General features: G+C 49.1%; 1 protein-coding gene across 1 annotated transcript; it reads left to right on the top strand.

The window, feature by feature from the left end:
- The first annotated feature begins 20,038 nt into the window (after window positions 1–20,038).
- LOC124680312 (U-box domain-containing protein 16-like) lies at window positions 20,039–22,421 on the top strand. Its single transcript, XM_047215385.1, has one exon. The coding sequence runs from the start codon at window positions 20,104–20,106 to the stop codon at window positions 22,165–22,167; it is 2,064 nt and encodes a 687-aa protein (XP_047071341.1). The 5' UTR covers window positions 20,039–20,103; the 3' UTR covers window positions 22,168–22,421.
- Window positions 22,422–25,136: the final 2,715 nt, after the last annotated feature.

Below are 25,136 nucleotides of genomic sequence, written 5' to 3'. Positions count from 1 at the left end.
TGGGAGGCTAATTGTCCTCTCAAAGTTAGTAACTTCCTCTGGCTTTGTTTCAGGGGCCAAATTCAATCTGATGCCCAACTTCCGACTAGAAAGTGGCCTGGTTGCGGGCAGTTGAAGATGTAGATCGTAGTTTGTTCAACTATCCCATTGCTAGGTTTTATGCGAGAAATAAAAAATAGAAGTGGTAATATTAGCATCTGGGCGTCTATGGAAACAGATATCCAGATCTCTTTTACGAAAAAACAAATATAAATATGTTATTGAGTTTTGGGACAAATTTGGATATGAAAATGGATATATCCGTATCAAAATAAGATTATGTTAGCTAATTTTAGCATTTCGACCACAATATGCCTTGTGCACTTCCGGGCCACGTGTACGCTTCTTATGCATCATCGCGCACGCACGTACGCCGCCCCGGCCGTCGCCGTCGAGACCGTATTGCGGCGGTCGACATACGAATCGTCATGCTCATACGTAAAACAAGGGAAAACCCAGCCTTCCCGTCGAAGAAAAGAAGCTGCAGCCGTGACGCATTTCTTTTTTTAGAGAAATAGGGCGACGCCCCAGCTCCAAATATATTGAAGCCACCAAAGTCACAGACAGCGTGCACACAACATCAGAACCAAGTTCACCCACTAACATATCTTACAAAACACCCGCTCAAGACACAGACAGCGTGACGCATTTCTGTCGGCTCGGCCGACGACTTCACTTTACCGCGCCACGGCGGCAAACCTTCGGCGCCTCCTCCCTCCACCGTCGCTGTCTCCACGGCGTGCCTATCGAGCTCTCTCTCGCTGGATCCCTTCCGGGATTAGCTGGAGCTTACCGCTCGCCGGCCGTCGCTAACCACGGTCAAAACACGCCGCGGCTGCCGCCACGTGGTGACACGGCCTGGCGAGCTTTACGTCATGATCGGATCGGATCAAGTCAAAAGGCTACCTACTTAAGCGCGAATATTTTACTGCTGCTCCGGGACGGTGCTGCGGTGGTGCGGGTTAAAATAACGTTTATGGCATGCTCGTTTGTTTGCACGACCGGCCAGCCAGTGACTCGTCGAAATTTTCCCACCTTTTTGGGAGGATCACACGCTATTGTACGCGCGGTAATTATTTTGTGCCATTTCGATGGGCCACCTGTATACACACGTATTCTGTCTAATCACGGCCAGTGGAGACCAAAACTGAGGCTTAACAGCTTGCCGTATTCACTTACCACATGGACATGGGTGGCACCTCAACCAGGCGCGGCGCCGGTGCCTGCCATCCCTGCATGCGACCCTGCTCGTCATCGGGAGATCCTGCGTCGGCACGCGTACCTGCTGCCCAATCTTAGGCGAGACCCGGTATACGTCGTTGACTCATCGCTCTGGGTGAGGTGGTTCGAGGCCGAGCATGAGGAGCGGCGTGCAGGGATGCGGCGCACCTCAAAACCATGGATAGCGAGGACGTGGACTACAAGGCACATAAGGAGGAGGACGCGCAACCACCCGCACCCAGGCGCCGCTGCTGGTGGCCGTGTAGGAAGAGTAGACACAACCGAAGGAGTGGCCAAGCTTTGTCTTCCCCACGAGGGTGCCCTGGCGATACTGACTAGTTGCAGTACCTCAGGGCGGCCATAAACTACGTCGAGCCCCTCCCGTGGGCTCCGTCGTTTGCACCGGAGGCATACTACCAGGTGGGGCCCGTCGAAGACCCGCCGAAGGACAAGGATGACCTCGACTACGAGCCGATGCAGGCCGAGCTCACGGAGGAGGAGGCCAAGTGGATTAGCCTCGAGGAGTGTCGTTCCCTATTCGACAATACCCTGGAGGAGACATCCTCACCGAGGGGGGAAGAAGATGGGGCCATAGGATAGAGAGCTACCAGGATGGTGGTACACGATTTACCCAGCTTCGAATCACGTTGCACGATGGCAGGGCCTAATGCTGCTTGTCTGGAATTATCAGGGTACTTGCGCGTATTACAATGAGTTGTGGTTGTTCCTCTAGGGTTTTCGGGACCCGGCTTATATAAACGTCCAGATCCTAGGGTTTCTACGGAGAGTCCTACCCGGATACAAGTTACCTAACTACGAAATATTGCATTTCCGTGTACGCCAAGGATCCACCTATTCCTAACTTGCCATCATGGATCGGGCTTCCTTCATGGGCCTTCATGGATCCGACTCCTTGCACATGTCGGGTTGGATCCGGCTTCTTGTTTCTGGGCTGGACATCTTTCACCTTCAATCAATAGCCTGGGGCGCTCGGTGGGCCATATGCCACCACCACCATCTGTGGGTCACTCAGACTTGCCGGAATCGGATTATGTCGTTGCCATACCCATAAAGTATATCCACAACAAGGAGACCATCCATCGCTCATAGGAGGAGGCGTGTCGGCGCCGCCACCTCCACAGCGAGCAGCTCAGCAGTTGCCACCGTCTCCTCCATTGTCCAATGTGTAGCCGCCACCATAGGTCTTCCTCAATCTCGGCGAGGAGAACCAAAAGCTTCTGATGTATTTATATTTATTTTTTCTATTTTTAGTTGTAGATGCAACCTATGTTTTTTTATTTAATTCAACCATTATGTGTTGTGATTTTCGCCGTTAAATCCGCTGGCACTGCATCCACACAATGGCCTCTTTTTAATCCGTGGACCGTCGCATCCAGACCCACATAAAATTCAAGTTGTTCAAAAAAAAAAAGACCCACATAAACAGAACCGTGGTCCTAGGCCGTTAAAGTTGGCCTTATTGCCTGTTCCGTGAAAAATATTATTCACCGCGGCTCGTACGTCCGTGCTCCTTGGGCGGGCGGCAGGTCGTTAGTTTTCGCCGGTGAGCTGAGAGCATCTCCAGTCGCGTCCCCCAAACCGTCCCCCAAACCGCGCCGGATCGAGCGTTTGGGGGACGTGTTTTGTTCGTGCCGCGTTTGGGGGACGTCGCTCCTCAGCCGCGTCCCCCAAACGCCGCCCCCAATCAGAAATTCAAATAGATGCATTCAAAAGAGATCGTTCCCGCCGATTCGTCGCGATCGGAGTAGCGGCGATCGATCAAAGTACTCGGGCGCGCGATCATATTACGTGACCGGTGGTGCATGCAAATTAGAAGAAGGGGAAGGGGTTGGTCGACGGCGTCGTGTCCTGAGTCGACGCAGGCCCGTCGAGCACGACGACCTCGTCGCGATCTGCCTGTTCCTGTGCATGGTGCGTCGCTCCGTCGCCGACGCGGAAGCCGACGCAGTGTAGCAGAGAAGACGCGTCGGCCTGCTCTTGCTGCTGGCTGCCGCTGCCGCCGATGCCGATGCCGCTGCCGGGGCCGCCGCCGCCATTTTGGCTTCGATGTCGTCGAGGATCCGGCCTTTGAAGAAGTTGTGCGCCGCTCGCGTCCGGGGAGACATTCCCTCTGTCGACGTTCTCGGCAGGGACATGTCGTCCCTGCGTTTCTTGAGCTCCAGCTTCTCCTCTTGCCTCTTGAGCAGCTCGGCCCACCTTTGGTCGGCCTTCTTGTCGCGGGAGATAAAGGTCGAGGAGACGTCGGCGAGGCATTTCGTGATCGACGCCTGCGTCTTCTCGGAAGACGCAGCGTCGGCCAAGGCGGCCTTGGCAGCCTTGTTGCCGATGGGACGCCTCGTCGAAGTTGCCGGCGGCGCGTCCGGATCAATGGCGTCCTTCCCTTGGACAGCGACAAGCGCGTCGGCCGCCATTTCTCATTCATTTTGAGCTTGCCATAGCAATGCATGAGCACGAAAGACTTGTGACCTTCCGAGTTCTTGGCGTACAAATCCATGGCCCGATCAAACTAACCAAAGGAAGCAGAGTCATTTCATCGAACACAATGTGGGCGCTACGGATTATGGAAGAAACGAGTCGTACCGGTTGGGCGACGTCGGCGCCGTTGTCGCCTCTGGTCTCTAAGTCGTGATGGTACCCATGGAAGGAGTTCACCGACGCCTGGATGATGGCCATCGCGTCGACATTGCCTTTTGGCTCCTCTTCATTGTCACTTTCTGGTAGTCGCTGTTGATGAGCTTGCGCTCATCGAACTCGGCCTTGATCCTGATGACCCACAAGTATAAGGGGTGTATCGTAGTATCTTCGATAAGTAAGAATGTCGATCCCAACGAGGAGCAGAAGGTGTTGACAAGCAGTTTCGATGAAGGTTTCACTGTAAATGCTCACAGACAAGTATTCGGGGGGTTTTGATGTAACGGATGAAATAAGTACGAGTAAGTAAAATGCGAGAGAAATAATTGCAGCAAGTGGCCCAATCCTTTTTAGCACAAAGGACAAGCCGGTTTGTTTACTTATAATGACCAAACGTTCTCGAGGACACACGGGATTTTAGTCTAGTGCTTTCGCTACATACAGCTGATTAATCTTCATTGTTTTGATAAGTGTTGTGTGGGTGAACCTGTGCTAATGTACCGCCCTTCCTAGGACTAATACATACTTGTGATTATACCCCTTGCAAGCATCCGCAACTACAAGAAAGTAATTAAGATAAATCTAACCACAGCCTTAAACTCTGAGATCCTGCGATCCCTCCCGCATCGATATACCAACGGGGTTTAGGTTTCTGTCACTCCGGCAACTCCGCAATTGGCAAACGAGTACAAGATGCATTTCCCTAGGCCCATAAATGGTGAAGTGTCGTGTAGTCGACGTTCACACGACACCACTAGAAGAATAACACCACAACTTAAATATCATAACATTGAATATTACTCAACCATAGTTCACTACTAACAATTAGACTTCACCCATGTCCTCAAGAACTAAACGAACTACTCACGAGACATCATATGGAACATGATCAGAGGTGATATGATGATGAATAACAATCTGAACATAAACTTGGTTCAATGGTTTCACTCAATAGCATCAACAACAAGTATGAATAGATACCGGGAGAGTTTCCCCTATCAAACAATCAAGATCAAACCCAAATTGCTACGGCGGTGACGAGGTGCTGCGGAGGAGATGGCGGTGATGATGGTGGAGATGATGATGATGGTGATGAAGATGATGTCCAGCTCGATGGCGGTGACGATGGCGTCGATTTCCCCCTCCGGGAGGGAATTTCCCGGCGGATTCCTCGCCCGCCGGAGAGCTCTTTTCTCTCGGTGTTCTCCGCCCCGCAGAGGCGGCCGTAACTCTTCGTGAGGTACCCTCCGTGGCTTAGGTATTCGGGACGAAGGGTTTGGCGAAGAAAAGGAGGCGAAAGGGGTCGTGGGCCCCTCACACCACCGGCGGCGCGGCCGGGGCTTGGGCCGCGCCGCCCTAGGGTGTGGGCCCACCCCGGCTCCTCCCGGCTCCTCCTTCGGCTTCCTTCGTCATCTTGAAAAATAGGATTTTTGGTATAATTTCCTTCCACGAGTTGATCTTCCGAAATATTGCGTTACGACGGTGCTTTTTCCAGCGAGAATCTTGGCTCCGGCGTTCGATCCTCCAATAATGATGAAACATGCAAAATAGATGAAATAACATAAGTATTGTGTCCCAATATGAAATATATCGATGAATAACGAGCAAATTATGATATAAAATAGTGATGCAATTTGGACGTATCAACTCCCCCAAGCTTAGACTTCGCTTGTCCCCAAGCGAAACTGAACTCTGTAAACAGGTCCACATGTTTATGGAGTGAAGAGTCGATAAATAAAATACGGACAAGAAGCATCATATTCATTCACACAAGACATTATAGTAAACAACTTCTTATAACTCATATTGAAACAAGTATAAGGTAATCACAAGTAAAGGTGCATGAGAAATCATAATTGGTGATGGCAAACTTCGTTCTTGGTCAGAGAACAATTAATAGATTATATTTATCTCCTTGAGCAGCGCTCTTATGTTTAAAGTTTATAATGCACAACTTGCATACTCAATCATAATGGTCTTTTCATAATCATTGATAACTTGCAAAGCTATATTCATTCAGATAAAACTTGTACTAAACAAGGAAGAATAAAAGACATGATGTAGCAAATCACAATATAATGGTTTGATCACAACTACTCAAATGCTTGCTTGAGATGGAGAGAAATAGGTTTACTGACTCAACATAAAGTAAAAGACAGGCCCTTCGCGAGGGAAGCAGGGATTAAATCATGTGCTAGAGCTCTTTCAGTTTTGAAATCATATAGAGATAATAAAAGTAACATTTTGAGAGGTGTTTATTGTTGTCAACGACTGGTAGCGGGTACTCTAACCCCCTTGCCAGACAACCTCTTAAGAGCGGCTCCCATGATATTTTCCTTTTATGTGGCACTCCTTCCAACCTTTCTTTCACAAACCATGGCTAACCGAATCCTCGGGTGCCTGCCAACAATCTCATACCATGAAGGAGTGCCTTTTTATTTTAGTTTTATTATGATGATGACACTCCCCCCAACCTTTGCTTACACAAGCCATGGCTAACCGAATCCTCGGGTGCCGTCCATCAATCACATACCATGGAGGAATGTCTATTTAGTTTAATTAATTTGGGACTGGGAATCCCATTGCCAGCTCTTTTTGCAAAATTATTGGATAAGCGGATGAAGCCACTAGTCCATTGGTGGAAATTGCCCAACAAGATTGAAATATAAAACACCACATACTTCCTCATGAGCTATGAAACATTGACACAAATAAGAGATACTAAGTTTTGAATTGTTTAAAGGTAGCACATGAAGTATTTACTTGGAATGGCAGAAAATACCATGTAATAGGTAGGTATGGTGGACACAAATAACATAGGTTTGGTTGAAGGTTTGGATGCACGAGAAGTATTCCCTCTCCGTACAGGTCTTTGGCTAGCAAGGTCAATTAGCAAGCATAAGAGTCGAGGGAAACAAACAAATATACATATGATAGAAACAATCATGCATCTTCCTTGTAAGCACAAACAATTTTAACTTCGAATAATGAGCTATGAGCTAACAAGAAAGACAATGAAACATCTACATGTATTTCTCTTTTCTATTTAAACCTCAAAGTGTTGTTGCTATTGACCAATGCTAAGTTTGCCAAAACCAAATAGATTTATTCAATGCTCCCAAAGTGATACCAATACTAACAACAAGATGAATCATAGAGAGTGCAAACTAAAATAAGATGTGCAATATGTAAATGATAAGACTTCTCATTAATATTCCATATCGATAACTCACACCAAGGGATACATAGACAACTAAAGGAGAGATACTTCCAAACGCAACCCATCCTATACGATAACTTCCCTATTCATGATATGACACTACTTGACAATAAAAGTAAAAGATAGTGATAATGTGATACCGCGGCACTCCCCCAAGCTTGGAACAAACCAAGGGGATGCCAATACCGATGATGAATTACTCCTGAGGAGATGGTGGTGATGAATTCCCGTCATCAGACTTCCAAGGAAGAGGCTCTCCATCAAGAAACGACATCTTGGTCTCGGGAATCCTGAAACTGGCAGCACGGCTTATATATTTAAACCTATTTTCATACTCACAGTTTTGATTCTGAACGTCATAGAGTTGTGCTTGGAGCTTGTTGGTGGTGTCGTGAAGTGAGAGGATGTCGCTCCAAAGCTTTCCAGTTTCCTTCTCATGTTCGAGCAATGAGTTCGGACACAATCCCGTGGAAGATATCCACCTCACGCTCAGCCATCTTCTTGTACTTGAAAACCTCTTGTTCTAGCTTCTCCATCCTGTCTTCCAAGCTTCCTTCTCCTTTAGGACCCTGGACATCCTTGACCTGCAGTTCTCCTTCAACGAGCAGCAACTCCTTGGGGTGCATCTTCAGCTCCTCCATGTACAAGTTGCCAACATCCTTGCTGGAGTTGTCCTTCGGAGCTTCCGACAAAGACATGGTGGCTCTAGATCCGAAGCAAATCCTGGCAGAAACAACTCGAAACAAAACACGTCGAAAACACGATATACGGACCTCCAGGGGTCCGGGGATTATATAGCAAAAATTTTCTCGACAAAAGGAAAGTACCAGATCGAACCAGAGTCGGAAAGGGGCGACGAGGCGGCCAGACCATAGGTCGGCGCGGCCAGGCTGGGGCCCGCGCCGGCCTGTGGTTTCGCCCCCTCGTGCGTCTTTTCCACTCCGTTTCGAACTCGTAATTTCTCATATTTTCCAAAAACAGCGAAAATATTGTTCGGAAAGTAAATTGCGTACTTTTCATTACCGATCTTGTTACCTATTCAAAGTCGAGTTACGCGGATCGTCAATTTGTCCTTTGATGAAAGCTTCGGTGTTTCCACTTGAATAATATCAACATCAACATTATAAGAGTCACCCGAGATATAATGCTTGAGTCTTTGTCCATTCACCACTTGCGTAGCATTGCCTTGGAGAGAGCTAATCTTGATTGCTCCTGAGCGATACACCTCCTCGACAACATATGGTCCTTCCCATTTCGAGAGTAATTTCCCTCAAAGAATCCGAGACGAGACCGATACAATAGGACTTTATCCCCAATATTAAACTCTCTTTTGATGATCCTCCTATCATGCCATTTTTTAACTTTTTCTTTAAAGAGTTTAGCATTTTCATAAGCTTCACTTCTCCATTCATCTAGAGAACTTAATTGTAACAACCTCTTATCACCGGCAAGTTTAGGATCTTTATTTAATTCTCTAACAGCCCTATAAGCTTTGTGTTCTAGCTCTAAGGGTAAATGACAAGCTTTTCCGTAAACCATTTTATAAGGTGACATTCCCATGGGGTTTTTATAAGCAGTTCTATAAGCCCATAGTGCATCCTTCAATTTACTAGCCCAATTCTTTCTAGATTTATTAACGAGTTTTTCCCAAAATAGATTTAATTTCTCTATTTGATAATTCTACACGACCACTAGTTTGAGGATGATAAGCGGAAGCAATTCTATGATTAATTCCATACTTAGCAAGAGTTTTTCTAAAACCTCCATGAATAAAATGAGAACCTCCATCGGTCATGATATATCTAGGCACTCCAAATCTAGGGAAAATAATATCTAAAAGCATTTTTAAAGAGGTCTCACCATCGGCACTTTTTGTAGGTATGGCTTCCACCCATTTAGTAACATAATCAACGGCAACAAGTATATGAGTGTTACCTTTCGAAGAGGGAAAAGGTCCCATGAAGTCAAATCCCCAACAATCAAACGGTTCAATAACAAGAGTATAATTCATAGGCATTTCATTGCGTCTGGAGATATTACCAACCCTTTGGCATTCATCACAAGATAAAATAAACTTTCTCGCATCCTTGAAGAGAGTTGGCCAATAAAAACCTGATTGTAGAACTTTTTGCGCGGTTCTATCTCCAGCGTGATGTCCTCCATAAGCACTGCCATGACATTTACTCAATATCTCTTGTTGTTCATATTCGGGAACACATCTTCGCATAATACCATCCACTCCTTCTTTATATAAGTGTGGGTCATCCCAGAAATAATGCCTCAAATCATAAAAGAATTTCCTCCTTTCTTTGAGCTGAAAAGGTTGGAGGCAAGTACTTGGAAACAATAAAGTTAGCATAATCAGCATACCAAGGACTGTCTCGCGATCTCACCTTTATCACAGCCAATTGTTCATTTGGAAAACTATCATTAACGGAACGAGGATCATAAGCAATATTTTCCAATCTAGACAAATTATCGACAACGGGATTATCGGCACCTTTCCTATCTACAATATGTAAATCAAATTCTTGCAAAAGAAGTACCCATCTAATAAGCCTCGGCTTAGCATCTTTCTTTGTCATAAGGTATCTAATTGCGGCATGATCAGTATGAATGGTAACTTTTGAATCAACAATATAAGATCTAAATTTATCACAAGCAAAAACTACGGCTAATAATTCCTTTTCGGTTGTAGCATAATTTCTTTGAGCAGCATCAAGAGTTTTACTAGCATAATGAATAACATTCAGTTTTTTATCTACTCGTTGTCCAAGAACAGCGCCTACAGACAAAATCACTAGCATCACACATAATTTCAAATGGTAAATTCCAATCGGGAGGTTCAACTATAGGAAGCGGTTGTTAAGGCTTTCTTAAGAGTTTCAAAAGCTTCCTTACAATCATCATCAAAAACAAATGGTACATCTTTTTGAAGAAGATTAGTAAGAGGTTTTGAAATCTTGGAGAAATCTTTAATAAACCTCCTATAAAACCCAAGCATGACCAAGAACACTACGAATACCTTTAACGTCCCTCGGATAGGGCATCTTCTCAATTGCTTCAACTTTAGCTCTATCAACTTCAATACCTCTCTCGAAATTTTATGTCCCAATACAATTCCTTCATTAACCATAAAGTGGCATTTCTCCCAATTAAGAACAAGGTTAGTTTCTTCACATCTCAGCAAAACTTTATCAAGGTTTCGCAAGCAACTATCAAAAGAATTCCCATAAACGGAAAAATCATCCATGAATACCTCTACAATACTTTCACAAAAACCATGAAAAATAGCAGACATGCATCTTTGAAAAGTAGCGGGAGCATTACATAAACCAAAAGGCATACGTCTATAAGCATAAGTTCCATAGGGACAAGTAAAGGTGGTGTTCTCTTGATCTTTAGCTTTAACGACAATTTGTGAAAATCCAGAATAACCATCAAGAAAGCAAAAATGAGTATTTTTAGACAATCTTTCTAGCATTTGATCAATAAATGGTAAAGGGTAATGATCTTTCTTAGTAACTTTATTAACTTTTCGAAAATCAATGCACATTCTATACCCTACAACCACTCTTTGAGGAATGAGCTCATCATTATCATTAGGCACAACGAGTCATACCTCCTTTCTTGGGAACGCAATGTACGGGACTAACCCATCTACTATCGGCAATAGGATATATAATACCAGCTTCAAGAAGTCGTAATACCTCATTCCTTACCACTTCCTTCATCTTCGGAATTAGACGACGCTGAGGTTCAACAACAGGCTTTGCATCATCTTCCATATTAATAGCATGTTGGCAAATAGATGGAGAAATCCCCTTCAAATCATCAAGAGTGTAGCCAATAGCTCCTATTTGCAATAATCTTTCTTCTTCAAACTCTGTAAGCTTAGAACTAATAATAACATGATATATTTTCTTATCATCAATATGAGCATATTTAAGATTATCAGGTAAAGGCTTTAAATCAAAAACAGGATCTTCCTTAGGTGGCGGTGTTGTACCCAAATCTTCCACCTGTAAATCGTGCTTGAGAATAGGTTGGCGAAGAAAGATTTCCTCAAGTTCATCTCTTTCTTTCCTAAAAATTTCACTCTCGCTATCCTCCAAATGTTGCTGCAAAGGATTGTTAGGAACAAGAACAATAGATGCACTGTTGCTCCATTTTAAAATCATTACTAGGCAAATCAGCTTTATAAGGAGTTTTAGTAAATTTAGAGAAGTTAAACTCATAAGATTCACCAACAAATTTAGTCAAAATTTTCTCTTTCTTGCAATCTATAATAGCTCCACAAGTATTTAGAAAAGGTCTACCAAAAATGATAGGACAATAATCACTAGCGAGCAGAACCAAGTACCAAAAAGTCAGCAGGATATTTAATCTTACCACATAGAACTTCCACATCTCGAACAATACCAATTGGAGAAATAGTTTCTCTATTAGCCAGCTGAATAACCACATCAATATCTTCAAGTTCACAAGAATCAATTTCGTGCATAATCTCCGTGTAAATCTCATACGGAATAGCACTAACACTTGCACCAATATCACATAATCCATAATAGCAATGATCACCAATTTTAACAGATAGCATAGGAACACTAGCTTGCTTGGGTTTATTTGGATGTGAAACAATATTAGAAGCATCTTCACAGAAAATAATATGACCATCCTCCACATTTTCAGTCACAAGATCTTTAACTATTGCAACAGCAGGTTCAATTTTTATTTGTTCTTCTGGTTCTCTAGGTTTCTTTTCACTTTTATGAACCGCACTATTTATAACAGAGTACTCTTTCATTTTAGCAGGGAAAGGAGTTTTTTCAATATAAGCTTCAGGAATGACACGATCAGCAGTTTCAATTACAACACACTTATTAATAGATGAATCAATTTTATCTTTGTATGGTTCATGATACTTATCAAAATTCTTCTTAGGCAATTCATAATGAGAGGCAAAAGCTTTATAAAGATTTACAACAACTTGGGAATCAAGACCATATGTAGCACTCATATTACGAAATAAATCGAGTATCCATAAAAGCTTCAATGCATTTATAATCATAAATTATACCGATTCTCTATCCTTGTCGTTCTCCCAACCTTCGATATTTTCTTGGATTCGATCAAGAAGGTCCCTTTTAAACTCTTCTTTGTTGCGTGTAAATGATCCAGAACAAGAAGTATCCAGCAAAGTCTTGTCTTGAAAAGAAAGTCTTGCATAGAAATTATCAATAATAACATTACCAGGAAGCTCATGAATGGGGCATTTGAGCATTAAAGACTTCAATCTCCCCCAAGCTTGGGCAATACTCTCTCCATCATGAGGCCAAAAATTATATATGCGATTCCGATCCTTATGAATTTCACTTGGAGGATAGAACTTAGAATAAAACCGGGGCACAATATCATTCCATTCAAGAGAATCCCCATTATCCAGTAATTTATACCAATGCGCCGCCTTACCGGACAGCGATAAAGAGAATAATTTCTTCCTCACTTCATCCATAGCAATACCAATAGCGCTTCACTCCCGAGCAACGGCGCCGAGAAAATAGTCTTGATGACCCACAAGTATAAGGGGTGTATCGTAGTATCTTCGATAAGTAAGAATGTCGATCCCAACGAGGAGCGAGAAGGTGTTGACAAGCGGTTTCGATGAAGGTTTCACTTGTAAATGCTCACGAGACAAGTATTCGGGGGTTTTGATGTAACGAGATGAAATAAGTACGAGTAAGTAAAATGCGAGAGAAATAATTGCAGCAAGTGGCCCAATCCTTTTTAGCACAAAGGACAAGCCGGTTTGTTTACTTATAATGACCAAACGTTCTTGAGGACACACGGGATTTTAGTCTAGTGCTTTCGCTACATACGACTGATTAATCTTCATTGTTTTGATAAGTGTTGTGTGGGTGAACCTGTGCTAATGTACCGCCCTTCCTAGGACTAATACATACTTGTGATTATACCCCTTGCAAGCATCCGCAACTACAAGAAAGTAATTAAGATAAATCTAACCACGGCCTTAAACTGCGAGATCCTGCGATCCCTCCTGCATCGATATACCAACGGGGTTTAGGTTTCGTCACTCCGGCAACCCCGCAATTGGCAAACGAGTACAAGATGCATTCCCCTAGGCCCATAAATGGTGAAGTGTCGTGTAGTCGACGTTCACACGACACCACTAGAAGAATAACACCACAACTTAAATATCATAACATTGAATATTACTCAACCATAGTTCACTACTAACAATTAGACTTCACCCATGTCCTCAAGAACTAAACGAACTACTCACGAGACATCATATGGAACATGATCAGAGGTGATATGATGATGAATAACAATCTGAACATAAACTTGGTTCAATGGTTTCACTCAATAGCATCAACAACAAGTATGAATAGATACGGGAGAGTTTCCCCTATCAAACAATCAAGATCAAACCCAAATTGCTACGGCGGTGACGAGGTGCTGCGGAGGAGATGGCGGTGATGATGGTGGAGATGATGATGATGGTGATGAAGATGATGTCCAGCTCGATGGCGGTGACGATGGCGTCGATTTCCCCCTCCGGGAGGGAATTTCCCCGGCGGATTCACGCCCGCTGGAGAGCTCTTTTCTCTACGGGTGTTCTCCGCCCCGCGAGGCGGCTGTAACTCTTCGTGAGGTACCCTCTGTGGCTTAGGTCTTCGGGACGAAGGGTTTGGCGAAGAAAAGGAGGCGAAAGGGTCGTGGGCCCCTCACACCACTGGCGGCGCGGCCAGGGCTTGGGCCGCGCCGCCCTAGGGTGTGGGCCCACCCTGGCTCCTCCTGGCTCCTCCTTCTGGCTTCCTTCGTCATCTTGAAAAATAGGATTTTTGGTATAATTTCCTTCCACAGTTGATCTTCCGAAATATTGCGTTCTGACGGTGCTTTTTCCAGCAGAATCCTGGCTCCGGCGTTCGATCCTCCAATAATGATGAAACATGCAAAATAGATGAAATAACATAAGTATTGTGTCCCAATATGAAATATATCGATGAATAACAGCAAATTATGATATAAAATAGTGATGCAATTTGGACGTATCAGATCCTCGCCCAATACTTCCCGCCTTTTTGGTTGGCGCCGATGATGGAGTCATGGCTCACCGTCGCCCACGAATCGCACAGACAAAGATCTTCCAGAGGCGTCCACTTCGGGCCTCGTGTGCCCGACGCCTTCTTCTTCTTCTTCTTCTTCTTCTTCTTCTTCTTCTTCGTCCTCACGCCGTCCGCGTCTACCTCCACGAGATCATCGTCACCGGCACCCTCGTCGTCCTCTTCGACGCCGCCCTCTTCGTCCTCATCGTCGTCCTCCTCGTCGTCCTCCACCCCCTCCTCTTCCTCGTCGTCCTCCTCCTCAACCCCGTCGTCCTCCTCGGCACCGGCGCCGTCGTATTCGAGCGGACCCCTGCGGCCGGTGAAAGGGTCGCCGTCCGGACCGGGTCCGGCTCGCGCTGCTCGTACGCCGGGGAGTAGAGGTTGTTGGGGTTGAAGCCGCCGTGCGGCAGCGCATCCCGGTAGTGCGGCGACAAGTTAGGCGTCACGCACCCGGGAGTGGCGGAGGGGCCGTCGTTGTAGAAGGCGGCTTGCGACGGAGAGATCACTCCGGGAACGTACACCGGCATGGACGTACTCCATGGGCTCGCGTTGGTGGCGGCGATACACCGGGCCATTACGTGCTGAGTGGCGGCGCGCCGCCCGAGCCTTCTTCTCCGGCTCCACCGCCCTCCGTCCTTTCCGGCTCCGCCGTCGATAGCTTCCGGCGCGAGCAATCTTGCTGCCATTGATCTTCGGTCATTCCTTCGGGCTTCTTCTTCGCAGCCGGCGCCTTCCGCGGCTTCGCGAACGGCGCTTTCGCCCCTATCGTCGCATTGCCCGGCGGCTTCTTGGCCGCTTTCTTCGCCATCTTTTTGGGGGCTGTCGGCGGCGCCATGGAATGGGGAGAGGGTAGCGACGGCGGGTGGACGGCGGGAGGGAGAAAGAAATCGGCGGGATAGGAGAAATGAATCGGCGGCGGGATATGTTTTGGGAGGCCTGTGCGCGGCGGTATATGCGCGATTTGGCGGGAGCGACGGGATTTGGCGGGAGTGTGAGACGAATTTTCCCTGTGCCGCTGACGGGTCGGCCCCGCGTCGGTTGGCCTCGCTTTTCGTTGTGTCCGGCGTCCCCGGAGCGTCCCCTGTGGGACGGGGACGGGCTCGGGGCGCCGGACAACGTATCGGGCCGCGCCGGACAAAAATGGGCTTTGGAGGACGCGGCTGGAACGCTTTTTTTGTCCGGCGCGCCCCAAATCGGTTTGGGGGACGGTTTGGGGGACGCGACTGGAGATGCTCTGAGCGCTCGCTGTCTGCCGTGCCGTATGCCAGCGGGGGGTCGCCGTGGCTAGCTGCAGCACTGTGCGGAATCCGGCTCGATCTGGCGGCTGTTAATTCCGGCCGGCCGGCAATCCGACGTGAATGTGCCCGTACGTTGGACGTTGCCTCTTTTTTCCGTTGCAATCGGCATGCCACTTTCGACGGGCAACAACGACGGCTCCGCATTTCCGCTTCGGTCTATGTTTTCGTGCCCACACCGTTCTCGTTTGTCGTCCGATTATTCCTTCATACCCAAATTTACAAGATGCGACGCTCAGGCTGACAGGCTCAGAGCGTGCGTTCATCTAGATGCTTCTATTCGGTTGAACGTGAACTTCGTGAGCAAACTGTGACTCGCTAAAAGAGGGTGGCTAATTTGGCGCTAGATGGAGCTGCGTTGCGCACGTAACAGAGAAAAAGGCACCCATGCCAACACCTTGCAAAAGGAATTAGCACCTGGCTATGGGGAAGATATATGGTCTGTGGTTAGCGTCCTTTTATCATGCCCCGTCGCTAGTGTAGTCTAAAATGTGCATGAACCTTGGAGAAAACCGCTTTATTAACTTTGTATGATTATGGAGTGCTTTTTTTTTAGTGGCGACCTTTTTCTTTCCACACGCTAGTCGCAACTAGGAGTACCATATAATTACTTCATCTGTTCACTATTGCAGTACATGCGTTTTAGGCTGATCATAGTGCAAAATATCATACAGTGGTATCATCCATATGATATAAGTCTATGATACTACTCATATAGTGGTTAGTATTATCTAGTAGTATCATAATCTCATGATATTTAATTATTTGTAGAATCTCAATGCAATTGTGTGTATACGATGTATTTGACATTAAATTTTCTAGTTTCACGTGCTATGATACATTATCATATTATGATACCACTAGCATATCTCTCCTCATTAATTATAGCATCAAATCAGATTTTTGCTAAGGTGGCATGCATAATACTCCTTATGATACTAGCACTATGGCTAGCCTTAGCGTGTAGGGTTTCACTCATTTTGTCAACTCTAAAAATATTGAAATTCAATTCGGCTCCCGGGTGCGTATGCTCCCTCTACCAACAAAACATATTTCGAAGTGTGGAAATTTTTTGCCAAAAAATTCTAAATGTACATCTCCATAATATATGTGTGTGCGTCAAGTTTCACGAAAAAATAATATTTTTTGTGGCCTATGTAAAAAAGAGAAAACTTATCATGTGAAAAGCATTGTTTTCAGCACTGAATTTTGTCTTTTTACACACATCACATGCTAAATTTATCTTTTATGAAACGACTTTGTGAGCGCGTAGCACGTGAAGATGTACGTGCAAATTTTTTGTTTCAATTTTTTTGAAATTTAAAATATGTGTAAGATGCATTTCAAAATATAGAAAGCATATGCTCCCATGTTCCAAAACACCACTCCGCATTTAAAATATCCTACATTAGTTAACAAAAAAAAGTAAAAAAAGTCTCCCGTGGTAAGAATGAGTTTATATCTACTTCCACGAGGTTTATTTTTTTCGAGAGTGCGCAAAAAGCGCACCATATCTTTATAGAAGGTAGAAAAATGATACACAAGAAACCAGACACAAAGTTGCGAACAACTATGCCGGCGAACTCCCCCCCCCACACACACACCTAAGCCTACTCTCGCGGCACGATTTGCCTTCCACGATGTTTAGAAACGAGCAAATATGACAATACCAATACCACAACTACTAGCCAAAGGTTTCACATAATCACGATCGAAATGATTTTATTAAAAAACCCCAGTTTTCATGGTGAGTTATTTTAGATTAACTGGTCACGTGATTTTGTAATTTTGACAATGTTATGACGAGGGAATATTCAACCAAGTAGGCCCAACAAAGCAAGTCGCTACACAAGACCATGGCGGGCCAATCTAGTTACCTCTCAGACTCGCCTCGCAATGACTTAGGTCGACCTGATAGCCCAATTGACACATGGAAGGTCAACGCGAAGAACAAGGCAAGGATCCGACGATGGATAGTCGAATTAGGTTTTGGACGGCTTGCCCATACGATGTAAACCCTAGGCCAAATCGTGTATATAATGCTTGGTTAGAGGAAACAACCCCGAAACACATTCATCAACCATAGCCACCATTTATGCCTCTAACAACATGTAAACACATCCATCAATATAATCACGGATCGAATAGGTCTTTTATTTAGAACCGGAATAGGTCTTTTACCTCCACCGTGAGGTGTCGAACCTAGGTACATGCAGTGGCGGATCCAGCACCGCTACTGCCCGGGCTTCTGGCTGTCCGGCACACTAGCAATTTAAGCCTAAAAATGTATTGTTTGCTCGTGCTTTCAAAAATTCTTGGGTCCGCTACTGGGTACATCGTGTCCGCGTCAATCTCGTTTATGACATCCAATATTGACATCGCTCTCCTCTCCACCTCATCTAAGCTACTCATGTAGCATCTGCTTAACAATACGTCGACAAGTTAGGTGGCACATGGCAGGTGGAGACATTTCTGACTACCTAGGCACATAGTTTGAATTTTTCAACTTTTTTTTTGTCAAAAGTTATAAAAAAAAACAAAAGTTTGTTTGGTTTAAATATGTTCTGGTGTGGAATAGAACATAGAAGAAGAGAGAACCCAGGGCCGGCTCTAGCCCTAGGCGAACATGGGCAACGCCCATGGGCCACCGCCTCTGAGGGGCCCATCAACACATCTCTCTTGAAATCTCTTCTATACATTCCTGCTGGAAAAGATCTGGAAAACAGCCACAAAGGCCCACAGCGGGAGCAGGACAGTCAGATGGAAAGAAGCGGGAGGGCGATCGACTTGACTCCGTCTCCCCCTGTTCGCCTGTTCCATCACCGACTCGATCTGTCGATCGCCTCTAGGCCTCTGCCTCGCCCAGGAGGCCAGTACTCCTAGGTTCCTGTCCAGATCGGCACTCCAGCACCCATCACTCACCGCCAGGCCCTGATCGCCTTCGTTTTGATCGATATTTCCTGATGCTTAGTAATTTCGCTCCACCTTTTTAGTTTACCAGTAGGAAATTCTATGTTCCTGACTTCCGGTCATCTGTGTAAACATTGTGATAGGTGTATTTGATTTCTTCATAATATGAGGTGTACAATGTTGAAATGAAATCATAAATCCGGTGCTACGAGAAGGAATGAAAAAATGAGCGAATCAACTTATTGAATCACAAAGAGGTGCTTTAAACATCTATTTTTTTTAGCAACAACTAGTGTTGATGACCATAGCGATAATCAAAGCAAGAATCGGATCCCGAACAAGATGATGATCAAAGGTTAAGTGCAAACCATGATTTTGCATCTACAAATGCCTGGTGAAGTTTCTTTGTGAAGAATTAAAGTATTATTGTCAATGGACTCATTGGAATTTTGTTTTATTTGAGGTAATAAAACTGGCACGGAATACTACTTGTTATATTTTGCTATTCTTTTCGTCTTCCTATCATTATATGACATTGCTTAGTGATTAACAATTATTTATAAACATATCAGACTATGAATGTACCCTTGGATGTTAATTTTTAATATTTTGCAAGCAAGACTACATACATATGGTGTATGTACATATTAGTCATAGGGGCCTCTTTCGTCACCTCGCCCAAGGGCCACACGAAAGATAGAGCTGGCCCTGAGAGAACCGCTTCCTTTGTCGCATAGCACCTGACTTGTGGGGAAGTACAATACAAAAGTTAATGTCGAACTTAATAAATTTTGAGGTTGGTTCTCTGAAACAGTTGACCCTATAAGTTGTGGTTTTGTGAAACTTTTGACCTAAAAATAGTGGTTTTATGAATTTTGTTACGGAGTATTTAAAAAACGAAAGTAAGCAATGAAGAACGTGATATAGTGAATTCACCGAGTCATCTAACATAGCCGTCAGCTCCAACGCTTGTTATTTATCCTGTTCTAAATTCTAGTAGGATGAAAATAGTCGTGATACAGATGCAATCAAAGGGATGAGACACACTGACCGTGTCACTGTGTAGCCTGCAACTACTTGCATAGTTGCATGGAAAATTTCCAACCCATAACCGGGCCTGCAGGTGCAGAGATCACGGAAGGACGCGATCAGATCAAACCAACCGGCCGCTTCAACTCACCTGTCTGTCAGAACCCGAGCCGAGTCAGGTCAAAAAAAAAAAAAAAAAAAGAACCCGAGCCGAGTCATCGAATTCATGCCCACCCTACCAATCCATCTCGCCCGTCCATGTCCCCTGATCCAACGTCGATAGTTCACCACATCCTTCTTCAAACATTCTCACCTAAAAAATAATAAGCCAAAATAATACGAGAAAGCCAGAGAAGAAGAAGAGAATAAACAAAGCTTATTCGGGTAAGCGTGGCATCAAGGTCCAGGAAAGTCAGGACGATTCCGTCCAGGTTCTCTTCTCCACCCCAATCCCAGCTCAACGCGCCAACACGTCAAACTCACTCGTATATAAACCCACTCCTCTTCTCCATCTCACCTCAATATCCATCCCCATAATCATATCCAAGTTCAATTCGACAACTACAAACCCTCCACGCATCCGCTGCCTTCCGCCTGCCGCAACGCAATGGCCAACGCAAGAACCGCGACGCCGTCTCCTTCGACTTCTTCTCCATCATCCTCCTACTCCTCGTCCGCCTCCGACGAGGACATCCTCCGCTCCCTGCGCCGCCTGGCGCGGGACCTGGCCGCCGCCGACCCGCCGGCGCCGTTCCTCCGCGCGGTCTTCGCGTCCGTGTCCCGCCGCGCGCGCCTCCTCCTCGCCGTCTTCGACGACCTCCTTCTCCTGGGCGCCGTCCCCGCCGGCGCCGCGCTGCCGCGGTCGGCGTCGCTGTGCCTCCGCGAGGTGCTCCTCGTCCTGCAGCGGTTCAAGGCCGTGGTGGACGACTGCACGGCCCGCAGCCGCATGCGCCTGCTGCTGCAGTCCGACGAGGTGGCCGCCCGCGTGCGCGAGCTGCAGCACGACCTCGCCACGCTCCTCGACATCCTCCCCGTCGCCGACCTGGGACTCGCCGACGACGTCGCCGACCTCCTCGCGCTCGCGTCCCGCCAGTGCCGCCGCCGCGCGCCCGAGGCCGCCGCCGAGCGGGAGCTCAAGGCCGGCGTGCTAGCGCTCATCCTGGAGGTGGAGCGGGAGATCGTGCCCGGAAGGGACCGGCTCGAGGCTATACTGGAGGAGGTGGCCATCAACGACCCCGCCGGATGCAGCGAGGAGATCGAGACCCTGGAGCGGGAGATCGGGGAGCGCGTCGCCGAGCGCTGGACGTCGGCCATGATCGCCCTCGTGGGCCTCCTCCGCTACGCCAAGTGCGTCCTCTTCAGCGCCGCCACGCCGCGGCCGCTGGACTCCAAGGTAGATGTGGATCTTGACTCCGACGACGCCGCCGAGCCTCCGGCGCCCCCGCAGGACTTCCGCTGCCCCATCTCGCTCGACCTGATGCGGGACCCCGTCGTATCCTCCAGCGGGCAGACGTACGACCGCGAGTCCATCACGCGGTGGTTCGGGGCCGGCAAGTCCACCTGCCCCAAAACCGGCCAAGTCCTCACCAACCTTGAGCTCGTCCCCAACAAGGCCCTCAAAAACCTGATCTCGCGGTGGTGCCGCGAGAACGGCGTCCCCATGGAAGTCAACGGCGAGCCCGGCAAGGCCTGCAAACCCGAGCCGGCGCCACCGGTGGCCGCCAACAAGGCGGCGGTGGAGGCGGCGCGCATGACGGCGTCGTTCCTGGTGAAGAAGCTGTCCGCCTCCTTCTCCCCGGGGTCGGACAACCGCGTGGTGCACGAGCTGCGGCAGCTGGCCAAGTCCGGCGGCTCCGGCAGCCGCGCCTTCATCGGGGAGGCCGGCGCCGTCCCGCTCCTCGTGCCGCTGCTCACCTCCAACGACGCCGCGCTGCAGCTCAACGCGGTCACGGCCGTGCTGAACCTGTCCATCCTGGAGGCCAACAAGAAGCGCATCATGCACGCGGACGGCGCCGTGGCCGCGCTCTGCCAGGTGATGGGGTCCGGCGCCACCTGGCGCGCCAAGGAGAACGCGGCCGCCACCGTGCTCAGCCTGTCGGCGGTGCACACGTACCGGCGCCGGCTCGGCCGGAACCCGCGGGTGGTGGAGGAGGTGGTGGGGCTCGTGCGCACCGGCCCGTCCAGCACGAGGAAGGACGCGCTCGCCGCGCTGCTATGCCTGTCCGCCGAGCGGGAGAACGTGGGGAGGCTCGTGGGCGCGGGCGCCGCCGAGGCGGCGCTGTCGGCGGTCGGCGAGGAGGAGGCCGCAACGGCCGTGCTGGCGTCGCTCGCGAAGAGGGGAGGCGCCGACGCGATCGTCAGGATCGACGGCGCTGTTGCCAGGCTCGTCGCCGAGATGCGGCGCGGGACCGAGTGGTCGCGGGAGTGCGCGGCGGCGGCGCTGGTGCTGCTGTGCCGGCGCGCGGGGGCCGCCGCGGTGACGCAGGTGCTGGCGGTGTCCGGGGTGGAGTGGGCGATCTGGGAGCTCATGGGGTCCGGCTCCGAGCGCGCGCGGCGGAAGGCGGCGTCGCTCGGCAGGGCGTGCCGGCGCTTCGCTGCCGCCAACGTGGTGCAGGACAGGGAATGCCTCACCTCCACCACCGTCTCGCCGCGTGCCGTGGCGGCGGCGTGAATTCGGTTCCGATACACTGATGATCCGTAGGAACAACTCAAAATCCAAAAAAGAGATTAGAAATTCCTTCCTTGTAAAAAATTTGTTGATTGGCTTGTAGTTGTAGGCTGCCACGATTCTTTACTAGCCCCAATGGGACACATACACAGAGTAATTTGATCAACTGTGCATACACACGACATTCTTTGCTTCATTTTTTAGTTGTTAATAACATTGTAACAATGGAGAAATACAAATGAAATTGCTGTACAAAAGATTATGAATTTGTGATGCTCATTCTTGGTTGGTCCTGTTGAACGCGGCAACGGTGTCAGCTGTGCTCGCATACTATACCCGACACTGACAGAACGGAACGCGTCTTGCGGATCGCAATGATTGGGTAATCGATGGCGCCACGGCGTCCGTGAGTGGTTGTCGCGGTGCCGGCCTTTCCCAGCCGTTCGTCCGTTCAAAGAAGATGAAGAAGAAACCTCGAGGCGAGTAGTGCACGATAGAGGGGGACGAATATGTCTCGCGGCTGGAAATGCTCGATGAGGAGTGAGCAGTGCGCATTTCCAGCTAGCCTGCATCGGCTTTTGGGCAGAAAGGGCGCCGCTTTGCCCGCTGCCAGCCCGGTGCGCATCATCCATGCTACTCTAAGGGCCGTGATTGGTTTCTTGTAAACACATTTCTGGTATTCAGAGCATCTCCAGCCGCGTCCCCAAAACCGCGCCGGATTGAGCGTTTGGAGCACATGTTTTGTTCGTGCCGCGTTTGGGGGACGTCGCTCCCCAGTCGCGTCCCCCAAATAAAATTTCGAAAATTTTAAACTTAACGAGATTCGATTAGATTCGTCCAAACTTACATAGATTCGAACGAAATTTGACTAAATTTAAACTAAACCTAATCTATAACCAATTGCGGCGGCCGGAGGCGTCGTAGTACTGCTGGAAGTTGTACATGTCGTCGGTGACGACCTCCTGCTTGACGCGCTCCTCGACGGGCTCGTCGATGGGCTCGTCCTTCACCAAGCCGCTTGGTCCTGCCTCGCCGTCGTCGGTGAGATCCACCAGCGGCTTGCCGGAGTCGCGGATGGACATGGCGCTCGCCGCGTCCAGGTCGCCCTCCGAGCGTCCTTGTCGTTCATGGACGCCAAGAACGCCGCCCGCAGCCACAGGCGGTCCTCGGGGTCGTCGGCTGGCGGCGATGAGCTGCTGCCGCCGCTCGTACTCCGCCGAGCAGCGCCGCCTGCGACGCTTCCTCCGACTCCTCCTTCACCTCCGGCTTCAGGAAGAGGAGGGCGCCGCCGCGCCTCCCTTGCTGCCGCCGGTTGCCGCTGCCGCCACGCCTCGTGTTGACGGGCGTCGCCGGCTCCTCCTTGACCTCCCGTTTGGGGATGGTGTAGGGCGCCGACCGGTACGACGAGGACGGCGTCGATCGCGCCGGTCCTGAGGAAGAAGAGTGCGAGGAGGACGAGTACGTCGTCCTCCTCGGCTGCCATTGAGGAGACGGCGGCGGCGACGACGGCATCTCAAACCTTGGAGCGCCGTTGCGGATGCCGCGGATGACGTTGTCGAGGGTGCGCCCCGGAACGCCCCAGAACAGGGCGCGGCCGTCCTTGTTCCAGCTATTGGGGCCGTCGACGAGGTTGTCGGTGCTGTGCATCTCGACGTCGTACTTCGCCTTGAAATACGTCGTCCACCAGGCGTCGTTGTTGTTGACCGCCCACGTTGGATCCAACTGCTCCTCGGCGGTGAGTTGAGCCCGCCGGGCCTTGATGGGGTCCCTCCATTGATCCGTGTCCGGCTTCGGCGGCGGCGGGATGCCAATGCCGTTCACGGCCATCTTCCAGCCGCCGCTGCTTGGCAGCCGCATGTCCGGCGGGACTGGATACCGGGCGTGGTACAGCGCCCACGCCTCCGGCACGGTGAGCTGCCGCTGCCGAAGCCGTTCGCCGCGGCGATCTTGCGGGAGGACGAGCTCGACATTTTTGGAGCGGCGAGGAGAAGATCTGGGAGGGGGGAGGCGGCGGCGACGATAAGGATTGTGAGCGGCGAGAACTGCAGGGCGTCTTAAAACAGCGGCGGCAGCGGGTGGTTGCACGCAATAACTCCGGCGCGGACGGCCACGCGGCCATGCACGACGAGACGCGTCCCTCGCGTCGCCCGGGAAAACAGGGACGCCATTAACGTCGCTTGACCAAAGGTAGGCGACGGGGTTTTAGCCTTCCGTGCCGGCCGACGGGTCGGCCCCGCCACTCCCCGCCTCGCTTTCGTTGTGTCCGGCGTGCCCGGTGCGTCCCCTGTGGGACGGGGACGGGCTCGGGGCGCCGGACACCGTATGGGGGCGCGCCGGACAAAAATGGGCTTTGGGGGACGCGGCTGGAACGGTTTTTTTGTCCGGCGCGCCCAAATCCCTTTGGGGGACGCAGCTGGAGATGCTCGCATCTTCACTTGTCCTCTTTAAATGGGCTCCGGCATTACTGATTTTTAGCTCATATGTGAGGGTTTAGATGCAACATGCAAGCGTGAAAATCGGTCCGGTCGGCTCCGAGTTATCGTCCCAATACAAATGAAAAACTAGTTATACTCCTGCCTAGCCCTATTCCCCTATAGTACATGTTTCTTTGTAGTCGTTGTAGTCAGCGGAGTTGTCGTCGTTTCCACCATCGCATGCTAGAACCTATGCAGAGGCTGTGGTTGTATCCGAAACAACTTTGGTTATGCACGCTGCAGGAACCGGTGGACGCAGCAGCTGCAGCCTTGGCCGTCCTCGCCACGACACTCACGGTAGGCCTCCTCCTTCTCCCACCAGGACCGGCCGTAGTCAACAGGCGGCTGGGTTCCAGGGAGGCACGGATGGCTACACGCTAGACCGGATTACCGCCTCGGGAGACAAGACGGGCAACATCTCACTGCCAAGGCTGGTCCGCGTGAATTTTCCATCCATCCGGCGCCCCGCTAGCACTCCCATGGGTAGGGTTCGGCATG

The sequence above is a fragment of the Lolium rigidum genome, unplaced genomic scaffold (assembly GCF_022539505.1).
Source record: "Lolium rigidum isolate FL_2022 unplaced genomic scaffold, APGP_CSIRO_Lrig_0.1 contig_12257_1, whole genome shotgun sequence".
In the NCBI taxonomy this organism is placed as follows: Eukaryota; Viridiplantae; Streptophyta; class Magnoliopsida; order Poales; family Poaceae; genus Lolium; species Lolium rigidum.
This window is presented reverse-complemented; position numbering and strand designations above follow the sequence as displayed.